At 40.7% G+C, this 23,312-nt stretch overlaps 1 protein-coding gene across 1 annotated transcript; it reads right to left on the bottom strand.

Annotated features, from left to right (window-relative positions):
• Positions 1 to 1,666: 1,666 nt before the first annotated feature.
• On the bottom strand, positions 1,667 to 22,036 carry atp7b (ATPase copper transporting beta). Its single transcript, XM_058404126.1, has 21 exons — positions 21,778 to 22,036; positions 19,653 to 20,778; positions 16,679 to 16,903; positions 16,445 to 16,608; positions 15,680 to 15,841; positions 14,167 to 14,249; positions 13,833 to 14,016; positions 13,203 to 13,436; positions 12,040 to 12,131; positions 9,219 to 9,346; positions 7,012 to 7,166; positions 6,650 to 6,784; positions 6,343 to 6,537; positions 5,899 to 6,081; positions 5,244 to 5,469; positions 5,002 to 5,139; positions 4,668 to 4,810; positions 4,223 to 4,426; positions 3,996 to 4,113; positions 3,240 to 3,342; positions 1,667 to 2,948 (listed from the first exon to the last, which is right to left on the bottom strand). The coding sequence occupies exons 1-21, from the start codon at positions 21,943 to 21,945 to the stop codon at positions 2,699 to 2,701; spliced, it is 4,416 nt and encodes a 1,471-aa protein (XP_058260109.1). The 5' UTR covers positions 21,946 to 22,036; the 3' UTR covers positions 1,667 to 2,698.
• Positions 22,037 to 23,312: the final 1,276 nt, after the last annotated feature.

The following is a 23,312-nucleotide window of genomic DNA, read 5'->3' as shown; positions in this document are numbered from 1 at the left end:
TGCCAATTAGAGAAGTCGAGACTAACACAGAAGTGCACTTAGTTTCATCATGTCACGCTCCATAGCCGAGATACAGCATAATAGTCTGCAGTGTAGTGTATTATAATAAAATAAATAAAATTGTTATAATATCATACTTGTTATACTTGGGATTAGTAGATTAAGCCAATGTAAAAAAAAATAAATTAATCAATAAAATTGGCATAATTTAGTATAGTACATTAAAGTACAGCATAATGTATCAGTATAATATTGGATTTTAATTTTAATAGGTTAGTAGGTTAAAATAAATAGATACTGTATTTTATGTATAGTATAATAATTAAAATATTTATAGTATAGTATAGTATAGATGGTTTGAGTTGATTAAATAGGTATTATATATCATTTTGGTACAACTTAGCATAGTACAGTATAAATTTAAATACATACATGCTGTAGTAGGTAGAATTAGTATTGTGTAATATAGTTATAGATAAAATGTCGGTTTCTTCTGTACAACATGAGAAGGATCCAGCTGTTTTTATACACTCAGGCTGCTCAGGTGCTTGTTCAGGTGCTTGGTCATTTCAAGACTGGACTAGTGCAGCTCTCTACTGGCAGGTCTTCCTCTGAACGCGATTCGTCATCTGCAAATGATCCAAAATGCAGCTGTGCGACTTGTTTACAACCTGCTGAAGTTCTCCACCCCACCACCACCCCACTGCTGCGTTCCCTCCATTGACTTCTGGTAGCTGCATCAGATTCAAAACACTGACACTTGCCTACAAAGCCAAGAATGGACCATCACCATCTGACCTCAAAGCTCTTATTACTCCTCACACTGCACCTCGCTCCCTCAGATCCACTAGCACTGCTTTACTGGTCCCACCATCTCTCAGGGTAAGAGGTTGGTATACATCTAGACTCTTCTCTGTTCTGGCACCGAGGTGGTGGAATGCACTTCCCCCAGATGTCCGAACAGCTGAGTCACTGACCATCTTCAAAAGACCTACTTCTTTCTGAAACACTTGAACTAGCTCCTATTTTTCCTTGTTTGTTTTACGTGTATAGATTTTGGTTTAATTTAGCATAGTAGTTTTAGTTACGATTGTTCAGTACAGTTTAGTTTAACATAGTGAGTGCGGTACAGTAAAGTGCACTAGAGTATAGTGGTGTATATCGGTGTATATATCCATCCAAGCATAAAGACTGAGCCTGTACTATCTTTTTGTGATAATGCAACAAAAAATGTATCTGCCCATTACTGCCCTCTGTTGCTGTTGGGGTAAATAAAGTGAGTTGTTTTTTTGTCAATTTGATGGATTTTTTTAATAAGGGCTATTTAAAATATTTAAAGCATAACCATTAAAACATTACCAGTTATTATGGTGAAAAGATGCATGCAGTAAACATCAAATATAAAAAACAATTAAAGGTTGGGACCAAGATCGAGACAATTACAAATACACAAATATGTACGAATATACACAGATCAGGCATAACATTATGACCACTGAGAGGTGAAGTGAATAAGACTGATGATCTCCTCATCATGGCACCTGTTAGTGGGTGGGATATATTAGGCAGCAAGTCAACATTTTGTCCTCAAAGTTGATGTGTTAGAAGCAGGAAAAATGGACAAGCGTAAGGATTTGAACGAGTTTGACGAAGGGACAAATTGTAATGGCGGATAAACGACTGGATCAGAGCATCTCCAAAACTACAGCTCTTGTGGGGTGTTCCCGGTCTGTAGTGGTCAGTATCTATCAAAAGTGGTCCAAGGAAGGAACAGTGGTGAACCGGGGACAGGGTCATGTCTCATTGATGCACGTGGAGAGTGAAGTCTGGCCCGTGCCAACAGACGAGCTACTGTTGATCAAATTGCTGAAGAAATTAATGCTGGTTCTGACAGAAAGGTGACAGAATACACAGTGCAGGACGGGTCAGGGCTGTTTGGGGAGCAAAAGAGGGGCCAACATGACATTAGGCAGGTGTTCATAATATTATGCCTGGTCTGTGTAGAATGAATGTTCCATATGTGAGAAAGCAACTTTATTGCTGTAATCATGAGTCAATTCGAGATTTTAAATATTTTTTTTCTTCATAGTTTTGACCTTGCCGCTTCCTTCCCATCATACTGCGTATTTCAACCACATTTTTTGCTCATACTGTATCACAGAGCCGTGTAACACACCCAGAACTGTCCTCTTCCACCCAGAAATTCCTGAGTTACGTAAATGTAATACTTGCTCATCTGTCATATTCGTGTACTTCAAATTCGACTGTTCCTTCACTCATTTTATATCGAGCACTGTCCCTCAAACACAACCATGAAATCTAGGCCAGCTAACACAAGCGTGATCAAGTCTGTACATGACATTACACACACAAACCTTTAATAATTAGCAGTTGAGAGGGTAATGTATCAGGACAGACAAATATTTACATGACAATGACAGGAAAAGGAGGCTACTGTAGCTTACTAGCTAGATTTGATATTTTTAGTTTCTCATACTAAAGCTCTTTAAAGGTCTGGGGTCGTTTCCCGCCAGCAGGACGCCCAGGTATGTGGGGTTCAAATCCATGCCAATATTTCACTGCATAAAAAGCTCAGGGTTCGTATTTACCACGTATCTCTGAAAAGATCTGTTTTACAATAAATAGAGCTGTATCTAAGCCGGACACGTATAGGGGCAGGTTGTGACCTCTGGGCCTGCTACACTGTAAATTCCTGGCCACACTGGTCATGCTCGAGGAGCGAGTGGCGATCGGTGTCTGAGTGAGCTTGATTGGTTCTGGAGGTCTGAGACGGAGATCGTGAGAGTCTGGCGCGACTGCGGCGAAGCGTTCGAGGGCTGCATCGCCTCTCCTCCAGCCCCACATGAGTGCTGACCTGAGACGACCTCAGACTGCACATGCGCCCGTGAGCCCTCGATTCGTACTGATCCACTGACGTCTTCTTGTAGCTGAGAGCAAGCAGAGAAAAGAGACTCACTCAGTGAGGGCAAAAAAAAAAGAGTCACAGATTCACACAAAAGGAAATGCGCTTGGGTGGAACGTTCAACGTAAACCTCTGTCGCGTAATGTTTTATGTTTAGCTACAGTATAATGCCAATACCTCAGGACGGAATAATACAGAATTGACACACGCTGCTTGATACTGCTTGATGACTCAGACACGTTTGGTGTGAATTAACCTGAAGGTCACGCCTGAGAACGTCATTAACCCTCAAGCTCTAAAGCTGAAGCTTTCTCACCAGCGCAGCAGTAAAGAGGAGAGCAGCACAGACACGGAGGAGGCAGCCATGGCAGCCGAACCCATCCACGGCTGGAGCACCAAACCCACAGGCATAAACACACCTGAACACACACACACACACACATCTCTATGAACAGTTCTCCTAAGCCTAGGAGTGCTTAGAATATGAACAAAAAATCATAACAAACTGTAAAGCTAGGTATTTTCTGCACTGAAGGAAACAAGTTCAAATCCTGGACACGGCATTCAGAGAGAAAAAAATCTAAATTAAAACTCACTCAGGCGAAAAAATGCAATTAATTTGCTAAAATAAGAGTTCTCCTTATTTAAATCGTCAAATAGCATTTAACAGATATTGAAAATAAATGAATCACAGTCAATTATTCAGGAAAATAATAACTTTCCCATATAATATTAGAATACTGGATAATGGAGAAACTGGCAACCACAAATCTATGCATGTGTGTATATATATATATATATATATATATATATATATATATATATATATATATATATATATATATATATAAGTTTATGTGTGTGCATGTATATGTGTGTGTGTGTATATGCACACGCATGTGTATTGTATATGCGTGTGTATGTATATATGGGTGTGTGTGTGTATGTGTGTGGGGTGTGTGTATGTATATATATATATATATATATATATATATGGGTGTGTTTGTATATGCATGTGTGTGTGTGTGTGTGTGTGTGTGTGTGTGTGTGTATGTGTGTGTGTGCTCCCCACCGGCTGCGATCGGGATCCCGAGCAGGTTGTAAATGAGAGCAAACACAAAGTTGATTCGGATTCTCCACACTGTCTTTTTGGACAGCTCGATGCTGGCCACAACGTCCAGCAGGTCATTCTGTCAAACAAACAAACAAACAAAGCAAATAACACACACACAACCTAAAGAACAGAAAGTGAGATGTACACCATGCAGAAACAGGTTAGCACTGTTTATTCACACTCACCCGGATAAGGACTATGTCTGCCGCCTCGATGGCCACGTCAGTGCCGGTGCCGATAGCGATGCCCAGATCGGCACGGGCGAGAGCGGGCGAGTCGTTGACTCCGTCACCTACCATGGCCACCTTCAGCCCTTTTTCCTGCAGCTCCTGCACTTTAGCCACTTTGTGAGAGGGCAAGACCTCGGCAAACACTTTCCTGATGCCAACCTGTGTGACAGAGTGCCAATGTAAGCATTTATTCACACACACACACACACACACACACAATATAAAATCACTCATGAAGGTGAAGACAGTGTGGGAAAAGTCCTTCACATTCAGTTCTTATGGACTTTAAGGTTACAAGTAAGAAAGTTCACCAGGTGCAAGTGCTTCCAGAAATCTTTTCCTCGAATTAAAGGAAAGAGCCCACAGTGAAATGTTTGTGTGTCAGTGACGTGACCTGCACCTGTGTGGCGATGGCTTTAGCAGTGCGGCGGTTGTCTCCGGTGATCATCATAACGTCAATCCCCATCCGGCTCAGCGTGTGGACCGCCAGAGCCGACTCCTCTTTCACCGTGTCCGCTATAGCCAGCATGGCACACAGCACGCCTGACACACACACACACACACACACACAGATCTCTGTAGAGTCCAGTCTGGGATTATTAGCACCCGTTTATGATAATAAGATAAGATGATAATTTTACAAAGTTCTGTCCACTTTCTCAAAGAGAGCCAATATTTCTAGAGAATTTCTGTTATTATGTAAATATCAGGCATCCCTTGAGGATGGACTGTACCATCTATAGCCACTAAAATGGCTGTTTGTCCTTTCGTCTCATGGCTGCTCATGGCTTCGTCCACGTCGGCTGTGACCTGTAATCCGTTCCTTTGCATCCACTGCCTGTTCCCGATCAGGACGGAATACGAGGAAGATCCTGTACACACACACACATTTACAGTCCACACACACACGCAATAAGAGAGTGACTGCAACAGTCAGTCCACACACTAGAGGGCAGTATGAACCCACAATACTAACCCGAACCCACGTCTTCATCTGTGACTAAGCTGCTCTCATCCGTTGTGGCTCCCTGGAGGGCGAGACAGGTCGGGTTGTGTGTGTTTGTGTGTGTGTGTGTTGGTGTGCCGTCTGTCTCTGGGCTGGTCTGTAGGAGCTCCTCGATGTTGGAAACTCTACAGCTGATCCCGCACCCTGGTACTGCCTGGAAGTCATGGCAGAAGCCCAGAGTCTCTGTGCCGAGCTCCTGCAGAAATCAAACACAGACACACACACACACACACACACACACACACACAATTATGCATCTCTAATTCAACTCCACTACTTCAAGTCAGTTCCACTTCAGTTTAGAGTGTCTCGAAGCACAGGAGGATTTTACACAGGGTTACCGCTCCTGTTCAGATCTGCATCATTTTCTTACAACAGCATGTCCTGATATATTGAATTTTTCCAACATTTTTATGCATTAATGAACAACTGTATTGTTTTTATCCATCTATAGCTACATCCATTGTGAAACATTCTCATAGCTAATACACAGTTCACCATCTTACTGTCTTTTTTTTTAATCCCTCTTGAGGTTAATAAGACAACAAATGCAGGTGGTTACTAAGAAACCAGAAATCTCCTCCTTTCTGAAGACTGTCCAGTAAGAGTGTGTGTGTGTGTGTACCTCTTTGCAGTGTTTAGCCACTGCCATGCCCAGTGGGTGTTCGCTGCTGGCCTCTGCAGTGCCCACTATGGCTAGAACCTTCCGGAGAGGCAAACGTGCCCGATCCCACAGAACCAAGACCCGAGTGACCCGAGGAACCCCGTTGGTGATGGTGCCTGTTTTGTCGAACATCACCGCTTTGATCTGCAGCAGTCAACACGCAGGGAGTTTACTGTCTTTGTGCTACATTATAAACAATGTCTACACTACCATCAGCATGCACAGGTCATGAGCATCATATAAAATCTCGGAGACGAGTGAATGAAGCAATACATCAGGAAATTTTCATTATACTATGTTTAAATGATGTATAAGATATAAACCTGAACAATTATTAAAATTATACCTAAAGCTTAAGGTTTGGTTAAATATGTTTAGAGAGGAAATGATAAGGAACATCCATGCCTTGTGGGCCATCTCCAGCGGCTCTCCTCCCTTGATGAGGATACCGTTCTGCGCCCCGACCCCGGTGCCCACCATCACTGCCGTGGGGGTCGCCAGACCAAGAGAGCAGGGGCAAGCGATAGACAAAACAGTGATGGAGGCCTGGAAGGCAAAACGCACCACCACTTCGATCCGGGAAATCTTCTTATCATAGACCTTAAGAGAAATCACTGCTGTTAGATACATTAAAGATTTGTAGACATACTGCAGAAAGAAAAAGAACACGGTCTCTGAGGCTCTCTGTTGTTAAAATGCTGTCATTACTCACGGGAAAATACTTTGCCACAATGTCAAAGTCCAAAGTCCCAATAATGAGCCACGCTGCCAGCGTTGCCACGGAGACAAAGACGATGAAAGGAACGAAGTATCCGCTCAGCTTGTCTGCAAATTGCTGGATTGGTGCCTGAGCAACATAATCAGGACACATTCATAATCCTAAACAAATTAACTTCCAGATAATTAAAGGCGTGAGTGTGTGTGTTGTTGTTGATGATGAATAAGGACCATTGTGTTTAATGTTTTTTCTCTTTAATCATTTTTACCTATTATCTTGAAGGCTGCCAGTAATTCTGGAGTTGTCTGTAGCAGGTATTTTGTATGTAAATGTGTGTGTGTGTGTGTGTGTGTTACCTTGGACGTCTGCGCCTCTTCCACCAGACGGACGATCTGGCTGAGGGTTGTATCTGCTCCTACATGTGTGGCCTCGACTAGCAGCGCTCCGTGAGCGTTAATCGAGCCAGCGATCACACAGCTGCCAGGTTTCTTCCTGACCGGCATGGGCTCTCCTGATGCAACACAACACCACAAATGAACACTGCTGTTCGTGTTCAGACACCAGGATAATTGGTTCACTGAGTGACATCTCGCTGCCACCAACACACTCAGCCTCAGACCAGACTGGACAGATGTCTGAGATTAACCAATGGTGATGATAAGGATATATATATATATATATATATATATATATATATATATATATATATATATATATATATATATATATATATATACATACACACACCAATCAGGCATAACATTCTGAGCAGTGCCAGGTGAAGTGAATAAGTCTGATGATCTCCTCATCATGGCACCTGTTAGTGGGTGGGATATATTAGGCAGCAAGTCAACATTTTGTCCTCAAAGTTGATGTTAGAAACAGGAAGAATGGACAAGCGTAAGGATTTGAGCAAGATTGATGAAGGGCCAAATTGTGATGGATAGACCACTGGATCAGAGCATCTCCAAAACTGCAGCTCTTGTGGGGTGTTCCTGGTCTGCAGTGGTCAGTATCTATCAAAAGTGGTCCAAGGAAGAAACAGTGGTGAACCGGTGACAGGGTCATGGGCGGTCAAGGCTCACTGATGCACGTGGAGAGCGAAGGCTGGCCCGTGTGATCCGATCCAACAGACGAGCTACTGTTGCTCAAATTGCTGAAGAATTTAATGCTGGTTCTGATAGAAAGGTGTCAGAATACACAGTGCAGGACGGGTCAGGGCTGTTTCACCAGCAAAACGGTGAGCAACACAATATTAGGCAGGTGGTCTTAACGTTATGCCTGGTCAGTATTTTATATGTACATATGTAAATATATATGCTCTAGAGTCCAGTGGCGGCGTGCTTTACACCACTGCATCCGACGCTTTGCATTGCACTTGGTGATGTATGGCTTGGATGCAGCTGCTCGGCCATGGAAACCCATTCCATGAAGCTCTCTGCGCACTGTTCTTGAGCTAATCTGAAGGCCACATGAAGTTTGGAGGTCTGTAGCGATTGACTCTGCAGAAAGTTGGCGACCTCTTCGCACTATGTGCCTCAGCATCCGCTGACCCCGCTCCGTCAGTTTACGTGGCCTACCACTTCGTGGCTGAGTTGCTGTCGTTCCCAAACACTTCCACGTTCTTATAATACAGCTGACAGTTGACTGTGGAATATTTAGGAGCGAGGAAATTTCACGACTGGATTTGTTGCACAGGTGGCATCCTATCACAGTTCCACGCTGGAATTCACTGAGCTCCTGAGAGCGACCCATTCTTTCACAAATGTTTGTAAAAACAGTCTGCATGCCTAGGTGCTTGATTTTATACACCTGTGGCCATGGAAGTGATTGGAACACCTGATTCTGATTATTTGGATGGGTGAGCGAATACTTTTGGCAATATAGTGTGTATATATTAGATGAATGTTAGCTAGTTATCTAGTCTGTAATCAAAACACCAGCTTGAAGTTAGCTAACATGAGAAGGTGATAGCATTACGTGGTAACTAATCACTCGTTGAAATCACATTTCTAACAATAAATCTGTAATCTATTCATTCTACATCGTCTCAGTTCACCTCAGCTAGCAAGATATAGATTTGATAAGTTGGCTAGTGAGTAATGCTAGTTAACAAGCTGGCAAAATTTAGCAAGAAAGCAGGTGACGTTAGCTAGCTACCTGGACCAAAACACCAACTTCTTGTTAGCTAAAAACAAGTCTTAGCATGAGTAGTGTTAGTCAGCAGGCTAGTCATAGTTAGAGCTAACTTGATAGGATGTTAGGTGAAAGTTTAAAATTTAAAATTATTTGAGATTTTATAGATAGATGGTGAATATAAAGTTAGTGATTAATAAATTCTGACCATTTAATATTATTTAAAATGTCCCTGTGAGACATAAAGAATAATAATATGATGAAAAAAAAGAGAAGAAGGAAAAACCTCCTCAGGTAATGTAATATAATTGGCCCATGGTTTATGGTGCATTAAATCTGTTCTATTAAAGCCATAATTCTGTTCCAATCTTTTTAAAAGCAGTGATTAGAGACCGGCTTGATTAAGTGGAGTGAGCTCCAGCGGTACCTGTGATCAGAGACTCATCAGCCATGGAGTTTCCCTCGATCACTTTCCCATCCACAGGAAACTTTCCACCCGGTGCCACTTTCACCACGTCTCCTCTCTGCACCAGCTCCACGGAGATCTGCTCCTCACTGAAGGGACGTTGTGGGACATTAGAGCAACATGGTGTCTATGTTTATGTTTAAGGATTTGACGTTGTTAATAAATAATTTTTGATGCCTTGAACAGTCAGCTTTCCTCCCAGGCCAACAAGAAGTCATTAATATTCATGAAGACATCATGAATATGTATTGTTTGTATTAATTCTAAATTGCACACTAGATGAAATTAGTGTGCTGTTAGCATGTGCTGCTTTGTTTGATCGTTTGTGAGCCAATCAGAGTGAGTTCTCACACACACACACACACACACACACACAGACTCGCAGCATCAAAGCGAAATCAAAACTTGGAGACTTCCTGCGAGTTGGAGACCAGATGTGGGCGTGTCCAGCGACATAAAATTGAGAAACGTTTCATTCTACGTAAATACGGTGCGACTCTGTGAGGCAACGACCAATGGGAGTGAAGATGGTAGGGCGTGTGCGATCCGTGCGATTCTACCTTCATCTTGTATCATAAAACGCAGACATTTTCTACACAAACACGAAATCTCCCTCCAGAGTATTTCATTTTTAGTGATAAGAAAACTGATTTGTTGTCACGCTACCTAATGAGAAAGGTTACTCTGGCAACCAGAAGTAGAGACACTTATCGGTGACCTCATAGTACAGCAACCGGGGAGTTGAGCGCATGCAGAGATTATGAGGGGCGTGAATAACGACCACAGACATTTGTGTTAACTTGTTTTACGATATTAAATGCAGCTATGAAAGGATAAAAGGATAAAAAATATGACTTGTCTTTCGTTCATGAATAAAAACAGTTGGCTGTGGTGTAAGAGGAATACAGACTGCTGCTTCTTCTTCTTCTTTCTGCTTTTCTCTTCAGGGGTGGCCACAGCGAATCATCTCTCTCCACCTATCCCTATCTCCTGCATCCTCAACACTTGCACCCACTAGCTTCATCTCCTCATTTATTCCATCCATATACCTCCTCTTTGTCCTTCCTCTTTGCCTCCTGCCTGGCAGCTCCATGTCCAACATTCTCCTACCAATATACTCACTCTCCCTCCTCTGGACATGTCCAAACTATCTTAATTTGTCCTCCCTAACTTCATCCCCCAAACGTCCAACATGAGCCGTCCCTCTGATGTACTCGTTAATCAAAGCCAGGGATCTGTTTGGGGATTTTTTCTGAGACTCACTGACTTGCAGAAGAAAGGAATCATTGATGAACGTTAAAAAATGACTCCAAAGAAACAGTAACTCTATGAATTTGCTAAATAAACATAAAGTTTATTTCAAAACGAATGTAAGCACACTTTACACTTTAGTTTCAAATCCAGTGTGTGTGAGCACGAGATGAAAACACTTTACATATTTTCTTATAAAATCCTCATACTTCTTGTGCCAGTAGTACGGTGTCCGAAAAGCGCAAAACAAAATAACAAGTCAGAAAACAAAATAACAAATAAAAAAATAAAATAAATAAGAAATCAGAAAACAAAATAAGTTCAAAATTAAAATAAATAAAAAATCAGAAAACAAAATAACAAATCTAAAAAACAAAATAACAGATCTGGAAAGAAAATAACAAATCTAAAAATCAAAATAAGGAATTAAAAAATAAAATAAATAAAAATTTTGAAAACAAAATAACAAATCCAAAAACAAAATAACACATAAAAAATACAAAATAACAAATTCAAAAAACAAAATAAATCAAAAAACACAATAACAAACCAAAAATAAAATAAATAACAAATCTAGAAACAAAATAACAAATCTAAAAAACAAAATGACAAATCCAAAAAACAAAATAACAAATAAAAAAATAAAATAAATAAAAAACTAGAAAACAAAATAGCAAATCCAAAAAAAAAAAATAGAATAAATAACAAATCCAGAACCAAAAAAACAAATCCGAAAACACAAAGACAATTCAGACAAACTGGAAAAGGAAGGTATAGTTTGTGAATGGAATCCTTACCTCTGATTGGACGAGACATCTGTCACTCAAGATGTACAAGAAGTAGGAAATTGTGTATCTAACTTTATTTCTTGTACTTGTGTGGAGTTCTGCCTTCACATTAAACAATTTTTTCCCATAGTGCAGCTTTAAATCCATCCACCCAGCCATCCATTTTCTATACCCACTTTATTCCTTATACTTTATTCCTAATTAGGGTCACGGGGGTCTGCTGGAGACTATCCCGGGACACATTGGGCGAAAGGCAGGGGTACACCCTGGACAGGTCACCAGTCCATCACAGGGTGCAACTTTAAATCTTTTAAAGAAAATAACAAACATATTTTTATTTATAAGAAAATAGAGTTCATTCAACGCTACTTTGAGGAAGGACGTTCATATGGCGTGATTTTGGATATACTGATAGCTTATCATAGCGTAAAGATTAGTTTAGGAATGTTTGGAAGACCAATCTATTCCAGATTAAACGATGTAAGGAGCACTATAAGAGCAGAGCTGTGTTCATACACACACCAATCCACTTTCTATTGCTGCAGCTACTGCTGCATTTCCTGTTTATCTTGAGTGACAGATGTCTCGTCCAATCAGCTGTAAGAATTTCGGTTTGTCTAAATTGTCCTTGTGTTTTCTGATTCATGATTTTGTTTTGCACTTCCCAGCCACTGTACAGTAGTTCTGCAGATCTCCTGTAACTGCATCAGAGATGATATAAAGATCACATGAAATATTCCTACCTGATGATGGAGTTGTCATGGCCCAGGGTCACTATCGTTGCATCTGTCGCCTGCAGAGACATGAGCTTAGCCAGAGCCTTCGACGTCTTACTCTACAGAAACATATCAAGAGACATAAAAACATATCCCTCTTGTACAGAGCAACAACAACAACAACAATGACATATAACAATCAACAACAATTTTTTGAGCTTTTTATTAGCGAAACATAGCTGGAGCAGTTGTTACTTTTACTGATTAACCTAAGAAAGCAAGACCCAGCCTCGAGAAGTGGATTTGTTTATAAAAATCACAGATCCTGTTTTATGACAGCGCGATTATCAGGACCACGTGAAGGAAAGAAGCGAGTAGCCTGACGAGGCCGAGATAACAGACACGACTTTAACCTCAGAAACAAACAGAGAGAAGCTTGGAGCCACCGAAATCCAGGATGACTCAACACGATAGCGGTGTTTCTTTACATTACGCAATATAGAATGTGTGAGCGAGTATTGTCGTTTTTTTACAGTGCCGACTAAGCGTCAGAATGTTAGGGTTACCAAGCAAAAACATTTGATATCAGCGAACAATAAATAAATAAATAAATAAATAAACAAACACAATCCCTCTTATATTATTACAGACACTCAAAAAACAGAAAGACTAGCTATAATAAATTAGATCCACCCATATACCTAATATACATTTACTGTATTTTAACAAACTTATTACTATTGATTTCATGTGTATTGAGTTATTTACAGTGTTTACAGTAACACGCTCATTCTCATACCTTGTCTTTTCTATTTAATCATTACACGAGAAGATTAGAAGCCGTAACTCTTTCGTAATCATGAGTCGTTGTTGCTGTGGTAACGTTTCCTGTCTGAAAAATCCATCTTACTTCCTTAAAGATTGATGAGTTCATCTTATCTCGGCTAATCACACAACTTCAAAGCTGCAGGAAAACCGAGGATCTGGCAACACTGACTGAAACCTGACTATAAATCATTATCTTCTGTGGGCTACAAACATTCCAAGCTTCACTTTTACTACTTAAAAAAGTCTTTACTATTTCCACAAACTTCATTTCTGACCTACTGTGAGCTTTTGTTTATTCTGTACAGCAAAGCAGTTCACGTATGTGACGAAACTTCCAGGGATTTTTTGACATTTCGTTTTACCTTGGCAATGTGCTCCAGCCAGCGTCCAAGGGCAATGAACACAAACAGCATGGGAGGCGTGTCGAAAAAAGTGACCGGACTTTCAATGGCCGCCTCGCTCATGGCTACAGCCAGAACCACGCAGGAGTAAACATAGGCAATAGTGGTGGCCAGAACAATGAGAACGTCCATGTTAGCCACGCCGTGTCTCAGAGAGCGATAGGCTTGAACATAGAAGTATCGACCTCCGAAGATCTGACAAAAGAGAAGACAAAAGACAAGACAAAGACCAGGAACTTTGTGATTGGTTTGGCTGCTATAACACATTCAGCTTAAACACTTTAGTAGTTTTTATCATACTCATAACAGTTTCATGTTTCATGCTCCAGGAGTGTATCATGGATGACCTTGCACTCATCCCCCAAGAATGGATGTGATATGCCAATGTGACAAATAAAGACAACTCCATTGGTTTCTGTGGGCTCAGTTGGTTTACCCTTAAAGTCCACCTTCCTTTAATAAATACTAATCTAATCTGCTTCTCCATTCTAAAATACAGAGATTTAGGTCTTTGGTGTGGCGCTTGCTTAACATTTTTCCTTATTGTCCTGTAGTCAGTAATAAAACCTTAGGACTGAAGTGAAGCTGCACCTGGACTGGGGTACAGAGCAGGAAAAAGATCAGGTTGAGGAGCGAGAGTCCGGGCAGCAGGTTCTGCATTTCTGGCATGGACCCTCCATGTTCTTCATGCTGCTTGTCCATAACCATCATATAGATCATCAGACCCATGACAGGGATCCCAAAGAGGAGATTGAAGAGGAAAGACTGACGCCAGCTGCAGGCACAGAGTGAAATGAAGAGAAGTTTGACACAAACTTCAATCCTTGGTACTGAAGAGTTACAGTATTTTAGCAGATACATAATATAGATACATAACATAGAACATAATCCACCCCAAATGTGGCATTAAAATATAGATACTTGCAGTCGTATCTCTTTCTGGTGATCCAGGCTATCATTTTTCCTTGAGGCATCGTTCTTTATCAAGGACACGCCAAACCCGAGACCCTAAGACCCAGAAATAGAAGAGTCACAGACAGAAATGATACACTACATTGCCAAAAGTTTTGGGACACCCCTCCAAATCATTGAATTCAGGTGTTGTTTTCCAGGGGTTGGGCTCGGCCCCTGAGTTTCGGTTAAAGGAACTCTTAATGCTTCAGCATTACTTTGTGGGAACAATTTGGGGATGACCCCTTCCTGTTCCAACATGACTGCGCACCGGTGCACAAAGCATGGTCCATAAAGACCTGGATGAGCGAGTTTGGTGTGGAGGAACTTGACTGGCCTGCACAGAGTCCTGACTTCAACACCTTTGGAATGAATTAGAGCAGAGAATGTGAGCCAGGCTTTCTCGTCCAACATCAGTGCCTGACCTCACAAATTCACTTCTAGAGGAACGCTCAAAAATTCCCATAAACACACTAAACACCTAAACCTCGTGGAAAGCCTTTCCAGAAGAGTTGAAGCTGTTATAGCTACAAAGGGCGGGACAACTCCATATTACATTCATGTGCATGTAAAGGCAGCTGTCCAAAAACTGTTGGCGAGAAAGTGTATATGTCTTTGGATGAGGCTTGATCAAAAGGTCGGAGGTTCAAGCGCCAGCACAGCCAAGCTGAAGCTGAAGAGCCCTTGAGCAAGGCCCCTAACCCTCTCTGAATTCCTGTCTGACCCTGTGCTCTGACCCCAAGCTGGGATACATGAAGAAAAGAACTTAACTGAGCTGTAATGTCTACACGGCAAATAAAGTCTGCTTCTATATGATTCATTAGCTGTATGAGAAAATCACAAAAGTAGGCGTTTCGAAAAAAAGTTTATTAAAATGTAAAAATAGCCATCCATCCATTTTTTATACCCGCTTTATTCCTAACTAGGGTCAAGGGGATCTGCTGGAGACACATTGGCACACGTTGGGTGAAAGGCAGGGGTACACCCTGGACAGGTCACCAGTCCATCCCAGGGCCACTGTAAAAATATTTATACAAAAACATATCACCTTCTTAGGTCTGTTTAAGACATCTTTCTGCAAAGATCACATTGGGGATACTTTTTTCACATTTTACCATGTTAACAGTTTTCCCAGGAAACCACAAGTGCATAAAAATTCACGTGTGTAGTAAACAACACGCCTTAAACAAGGTTAGCTTTATTTCCTGCAGTCATTAATTTACTCACTTGTCCGTTCCTCTCCCTGCTCCAGCCGCACCGCCCTAAACCCCATCATCAGACCATTCATTTATATAAAAGACACTCGAGCACCTCTTGAATCAGTGCAGCCATTTTTCATCAGGGCAGTAATTACTACCGCGGGATCAAAGCCGAGGGCAGGAGAGGCAAAGCAATCGAGTCGAAGAGCTCATTTATTAAATTGGCTGTAGAAATAAATAAAAAATCGAAAATATCCAGTACAAGGGTTCTGACTTGCACGTGTTTACCTCGATAGCACGGATGATGTCACGTGCCCCGATCACTTCGGGATCGAACTTAACGCGAGCCTTGTTGGTTGCCAAGGCAACAGTGGCCTCCAGAATGCCTTTTGTTCTTTGGAGCTTGGTTTCGATGTTGTGGACACAGGAAGCACATGTCATGCCAGTCACCTGGTGAGAGGAGAGATGAGTGACAAGAGTTTGGACAACACATCCATGACCATAATGACCATAACTCTAATTGTGGTCATGTCCATTTAGAAGTGATAGTTTATCAGCATTTTAGTCTGGACTTATGACACATTTCAGTTACACATATGCTTAAATGCTGATATCAAACCCATTTCTGCTCTCTGAGATGCTCCGAGTGCTTGTTCACCTAAAAAGCAGCTCAAATTTGATCTTCAACCAGTAAAATTTAGTGTAAGGTTCTCCAACAGAGGGAAGAACACACGTCTAAAACACACTGAAAGCTAACAGACTCGTTTTAGATCAGACTCACAGCCTGAACATCATTCGTTTCTTTACACTGATTAAAAACGTCCATCCACTGACAGACTAATCCCACAATCACTGATCTATACACAGTGACTGTACATCGCTACCACACATCACATGATATTTATTAGTCCTTCAGTTAACCGTTTACTTTTCTGGACCTAAAATACTGAGTAGCTACTTCCACTTTTAAATGACTGAAGAGTATAATTTTTCTCTGCACAATTCACTTAATAACAGATAATGACACATAATAACATAACAGCCCAAGCTCACGGAAAGGTCCAGAAGGCCGTTGCTGACTGCACCGTCGTCCATTAGCGATGCTCCAAATCCCAGTGCAGCGATGAGTTTAACTATCTGCGCTGAATCCACGTAGTCTGGATCGTACCTGATTTCAGCTTTACCTGCCATCAGGGCTACGAGGACGGATTTAATACCTGCACACATAAACAGAGCTTTAAAAGAAAGATCTAAACACACCGAACACTTAAACACACATTAACACACCTGGATGCTTGTGCAGCTTTCTCTCGATGTTGGCCACACATGAAGCGCAGGTCATCCCTGTGACCTGGAGAAAACATTTCTGAGTCTTTTCCTCTTCAGGAGCGTCAGTTCTTGTTGAAGTGGGGATCTGGGGCGTAGGTCTGGACGGAGTCGGGCTCTTCGGGTGTGAGGATGTGCTTTGTTGTGAAGACAGTCCACGGTGTGAGACGTCATTAAGGGCAGAATCTTGACGGAGAAATAGAAACAGAGAAGAGAAATCTATATCAAATGCAATGATGATGACGATGAGGTTCCCTTTTGAGTTTCAAGGTTTCTTCTCAAGGTTTCTTACTCATAACATCTCAGGGAGTTATTCCTTGCTACAATTACCTCAAGCTTGCTCATTAGGAATAAATACAAATAAATTGAAATATACGTTTAATATTAATCTTGAAATGTCTGTACTATATGTTCTGTAAAGCTGCTTTGAGATTACGTCTATTGTTAAAAGCGCTATACAAATAAAACTGAATTGCATAGAATAAAGTCCAGGGGGTGGGGGGGTGTTGTAATAGGAAAGTAATCAATAACAGATGTGATGTGATCAAGTGGAGTTAGCGTTACCACCAGGAAGTTGATCAATTTCCTATAAAACACTTTTTTATCCATTTATAGTTACATTTATTATCACAGGACGTGTTGGTTCCTTATGTAGCCTGTCCTGAAGACATTAACTTTGACTCTTTACTCAGACAAAGCTCTTATACTGGAGACTCCTTCCAAAAATGTTCAATAAAGACCTCCTTCTCTTTATTAGCGTTCGTAGTTACAAGTCTCTATATAGAAACCTAGTAGAATGAGAGCATAAATATAAACCTGTGATTTACATTTCAACCACAACGACAGAGTCAGAGTCAACCAGAATCTACTGAACTGCTAATATACTACATACTAGAATAACTATTAATATATTAATATAAAATATTAATATACCATCTGAAAGCAGTGGAGCTAGAAGTTACCTGAGCAGAAAGTCATTTCTGGATCTTTAACACTAAGGTGCTACAGTCATGCAGAGTACTGATGCTAACGAGAGAGAGAGAGAGAGAGAGAGAGAGAGAGAAAGAAAGTAATACAATCCCTCTATAGGAAACAGAGAGAGAGAGCGAGAGAGACAGAGAGAAAGAGAGAGAGAGAGACAAGGACAGAAAAAGTGAGAGATACAGAGAGAGAGAGGGTGGGAGAGAGTGTGTGTGTGTGTGTGTGTGTGAAAGAGAGAGAGACAGAGAGAGAGAGAGAGAGAGAGAGAGAGAGATACAGGGAGACAAAAAGAGAGAAAGAAAGAAAAAAAGTAATACAAGCCCTCTATAATCCTCTTAGCTGTTCATTCTCTATCTTGGCCCTCACACACCATTAAAGGTTCCCACGTCTGAGTCATTCGAGTTCACTAGTGAAAAGTTGCTTGTTATTCTTCAATGGCCACTTTCCGACGGTTACCAGAGAAACAAGAGCTCAAGATCCTGGTCATTTAGTGGATGTAAGATCATCAGATGAGGTGCTTCACCTGAACACAGTGGCTGCTTTTACTGATTTTGTCCTCACCATGACACATCCAGCTCCACTGAGTTTTAATATTTTCTGATTCCTCAGTCATGTGAGTTTTAGTTCCTGTGTAAGAGCTAGAAATAAATCAGGAAAGCGTGTGAGAGATTACACTGACCGGCTCTGGACTTTAAAATCCAACATTTATGGAGTTTGACTATGGGAAATGTTTACTCTGAGTGCTTTATGCTGCCTTGACTCTTTGCACAGCTCCACACAGGCAAATCAATCACCTCATGAGTCAGGTGAGGTGAACTGAAACGATTAGCAAAGAAAATTATGGAAATTCATAAATATAACTTAAAAATCCTCTCAGAAATTCTGACAGCAATTGACAGCTTAAGCAATAAAGATTGTGAATATGATAAATTGCTGTCAGGTTAGTTCACGTTAACTAGCTGGCTAGTTTTAGTAATGAAGATTATAAAACATAACTCATAGAAATTTCTGTCAGGTTAGCTTGCTGGCTAACTTTTTAGAGTGAAAATAAAATGTGTACATTTCAAAATATGACTCAAATATCATGTCAGGTTAGTTCATGTTAGCTTGCCGGCTAGTTTTAACTGTTAGTTAAGTTTATGTTAGCTTTCTAGATAGTTTTAAGTGTCAGTTAAGTTCATGTTAGCTAGCTGGCTAGTTTTAACTGTTAGTTAAGTTTATGTTAGCTTTCTAGATAGTTTTAAGTGTCAGTTAAGTTCATGTTAGCTAGCTGGCTAGTTTTAACTGTTAGTTTAAATTTAGTTTAGTTAGTTAGTAACCAGGATCTTGAGATCTCGTGTTTCTCCGGTAACCGTCAGAAAGTGGGCATTAAAGAATATCAAGAAACTTAAGTTTAGTTAGTTTAAATTAATTTAAATTCCCTTTGGTATGAATAAAGTATCTATCTATCTATCTATCTATCTATCTATCTATCTATCTATCTATCTAGTTAAGTTCATGTTAGCTATCTAGCTAGTTTTCACTGCCAGATAAGTTCATGTTAGCTATCTAGCTAGTTTTAACTGTCAGTTAATTGCATGTTAGCTACCTGGCTAGTCAACTTGTTTCAACTCTCAGGTTAGTTCATGTTCTCTATTTTCAGCAGTAAATATTTTAGCGCTGTATATATTTAAATGTAGCTTGTAATCTTAATATAAATCACGTTAGGTTAGCTGAGGTTGACCAGCTAGCTGGCTTTGGCAGCATAAATAGTGTAAATTTGGAAATACATCTGACTTGAAAATCCTGACAAATACTATCTGTTAGTTCACCTTTTTAGATCGTTAGCTAGCTTTTTTTAGTTATTTGCTTCTTTTTTGGTTCTAATTGAACGTATAAAATATATGAATTATGAATACAGATCCTCCAGTATGCGACACCATGACTGTATGCTGGATACATGTGGACACTTTACCTTGTTCAATGGACGCCTCAAAGCCCATGTCCTCAATGGCGTCCCTGAGTTCAGCAGGACCGGTCACTCTGGGGTCAAATGTAATTATTCCCCTCTGTTCTTTTAGATAAACTGTGATAGCATGCACACCAGACCTCTGTGACATCACTTCCTCTATGGACTGCACACAAGAGTTACATGTCATGCCTTTTATTATCATCACCACTTTCTGGAGTGAAGTGCTGTCCAAAGAATGAAACCCAGACATCTTAGAGCGCACAAATCCATTAGTCCTGGAAATCTGTTCCTGGAATTCTGGAGTTACGCTAAACTTCCCGAAAGGAAGTTCCTCTATTACAGCTTTGATAGTGACCAAGGTAACCAAAGATGGATCGTATTTCAACTCCACACTTCTGCTTTCCAGTGACACTGACACGCCCTGGACACCCAGCATTCCAGATAAGCTTTCTGTAATGTTTCTGACACATGACCCACAATGCATCCCTTCCACACCGAACCTCGCCTCCACCCATTCTGATTGTGCCGTCTTCGGACAGACATAGCTCGAGTCTGTCTGACTGAGACAGGCGTCAAAGCCCATGTCGTGTATGTGTTTTCGTAGATCTTCCGGCTTCACCTGTTTGTAGTTATACCATATAACGGCTTCCTTGTCTCTCAAGGACACGTTCAAACCCTGAACCCCTTGCAGTGCTCCAATCCGGTCCTGGATGGAGCGTACGCATGAGTGGCACGTCATCCCTTCCACTCTGATCCTTACCAAGCTCCCTTCCTGAGCTAGCTCTCCAAGTTGAGGAGCATCGCTCACTTCGGTCACTCCGTATCCCATCCCCTGAATCTCTTGTAAGATCTCTTTGGGCGTGACTGTAGACGGATGGTAGCCTACCCATGCTCGGCCACCGGAGTGAGGAATAAACACGTTGGATACACCACTGAGTGCGGAGAGACGTGTCTGGAGGTCACGAGCGCTGTCTGGGCTGGAAGGGTCGCTATTTAGAGTTAGAGTTAGGGTTAGTTGAGAAATCTGGCCAACATTTGGTCGAAGTTCACTGAGACTTCCTGCCATATAGGCAAGATTATCAAAGGCATGATTGTTGGAGACTCCTGTCTCATACGGACCTCCATTTCCCTAAAGACAAGGAGTCATGATTAAAACCAGTATGTACATTTTGCAAGCACAATCAATTGAAAAGAACCTTTAGATGCCTTTCTTGTGGCACAGTGGGAGACCAATGAACACGTATAAACTCTGTGAACTCTGGATCTGAATGGAAACCCCACCGCAGACTAATCACACACACACACGACAGTGTGTTTAGGACTAAAGTCCCCCCTAAAGTACATCAAAGAGCAGATTATACAGCAGGAAGGTAAGTCTGACTGACGTATCGTATCACCTCAGCTTATTCAGAGCTTATATCCTATACGTTCAGAGATGTGCTATTGTATTACGTTCATTTTATTACTCATTACTCTTGAGCTTTTTTTATTCAGAACTTTAAGCCTGTTTTTTTTCCAGACCACAAAGTACATGATTTATAATTATTTTTCCCCACACACATCTATCCACTCACTCTGAATAGCATGACTCCAGGACTTTTTTCTGACATCTTGATTTGTAAAAGTTTTTCCCTGCAAATACTTTTAAAACATAAGTATGCGTGATACACACGCCATTAAACCAGCGACAGAGACATATCTCAGTCCATAAAGTCTACAAACTCAAACTGTCTAATGCACACATTAAAAATACGCTCAGTTATTGCCTACAAAGTTTGCCTTATTGTCTATTTATTATATGATATTATATGATATTATATGATATTATAGGTCTCTCACTATGTGAGAGAGTGACCTATGAGTGGCCTCTCACTCCTCCACACCTCCCACTAAGATAAGGAGCGTCCTGGCTAGAAGTATGTAACTACATTAAATAACTATGACTATATTGGAGATGGATTTACCAGCATATTTTTAGTGTAATATATTGTGCGTAAAAATAACCTTATCATTAAACTTTAACACATAAAACTTTAATCAGCTGAAATGAGAGCTGATAATAATTCATAGTAACGGATTGCGTGCACTTTTGTGCCTGTTGACTCGTTATGCTCGTTAAGTCACCGACCTTCAGGTCCTCCAGTCCGTCTCTTCCTCTTGACGACGGGCAGACGCACCGCGGGGACGAGCGGCACGTACACGGGGGCGCGCACTCCACCATGCACACCTGCTCATTGGGAGCGCGCGCCGGCTTCACGCGCTTCGCGAAGTTATTGAACGAGCCAAACTTTTTCATATTGGCGTTTCTCTCTCTCTCTCTCTCTCTCTCTCTCTCTCTCACTTTCTCTCTCACACACACACGCTCGCGCACACACACCGACAGTCCCCCGTGCACACTGAGCTGAAGGTGGATCCGCGCGCAGCGCATTTAAACCGCGCCAGAGGGTTTTTTTTTTTTGCACTCAGCGTCGGTGTGACGTCAGAGTACTTTCACTTGAACGTGTGCTACATTCACGTGTTATTTAAAATAAATACAACCTTATATAAATAAATATAAACTGCAAAATCTAATGTTCCAATTTTATATCTGTCTTAATAGTTAGAGGTTATATTTATTTATTTTTCCCAAGTACACTGTTGTATTATTATTGTTGTTGTTAATAATAATAATAATAATAATAATAATAATAATAATAATAATAATAAATAAATAAAAGTTAAAAGCTAGACTATATAGCACCTTTCCCAATTTTTTCAAATATTAAGATTCAACTATTAATCCAGCCATACCATAAATGATATTTTAGTGAAATACTATAAACTTTATTATTATTATTATTATTATTATTATTATTATTATTATTATTATTATTATTGTATTTGTTGTTGATGTTAATAATAATAATAATAATAATAATAATAATAATAATAAAGATTAAGCTAGACTATATAGCACCATTCTCAAGCCCAAAGTTTTTCAAATTTTATAAAATTAATACTATTAATCCAGTCATACCATAAATCATAGTCCACTGAAATAGTATAAACTATATTAGTAATAGTAATAGTAGTAGTAGTATTCCCCTGATCCTGTGTAGGATAAGCGGTACAGAAATGGATGGATGCATGTTTAACACTAATTAAATGTATGTATTTTTTTCTGTACGTGTAATAAGTGATCTAAGCTCCCTAACAGAGTTGTACTTCCAAGTATTTCTGATCATTTAAAAACTTTACTGTATTGTTCTACAGAGGACCTTTAATATTGCTCCCAGCTGGACAACCGAGTCTTTGAGGCTTTTCTAAGAATTTACTGTTTAGGTCCATTTCCAACTGTGCTAAATTCTTTAACACACCCCCCACTAAAGTATGTGAATGCATATACTCAGTTCTTTAACGCCCCCCCAACACACACACACACACACACACACACACACGCGGTTGCACACCGTTCAGCAGCAGCTCTTGATCGTCTTTGCGCACGGCCCCGCTGTCACCGGAGCGCCGTATTTCCTGTAGATGATTTACCTGAACTGCTGTCACCGTGCGCACAGCGTTAGAGGTGTAATCACGTCACGTCAGTCACGCTGTGAATATTATAGCCTGCCTTTGTTTTTCTGCCTTTGCTTTCTGCCTCTGATAGCCCACGGTGCAAATTAAACG

This window comes from Hemibagrus wyckioides, linkage group LG11, assembly GCF_019097595.1.
Source record: "Hemibagrus wyckioides isolate EC202008001 linkage group LG11, SWU_Hwy_1.0, whole genome shotgun sequence".
Classification (NCBI taxonomy): domain Eukaryota; kingdom Metazoa; phylum Chordata; class Actinopteri; order Siluriformes; family Bagridae; genus Hemibagrus; species Hemibagrus wyckioides.
This window is presented reverse-complemented; position numbering and strand designations above follow the sequence as displayed.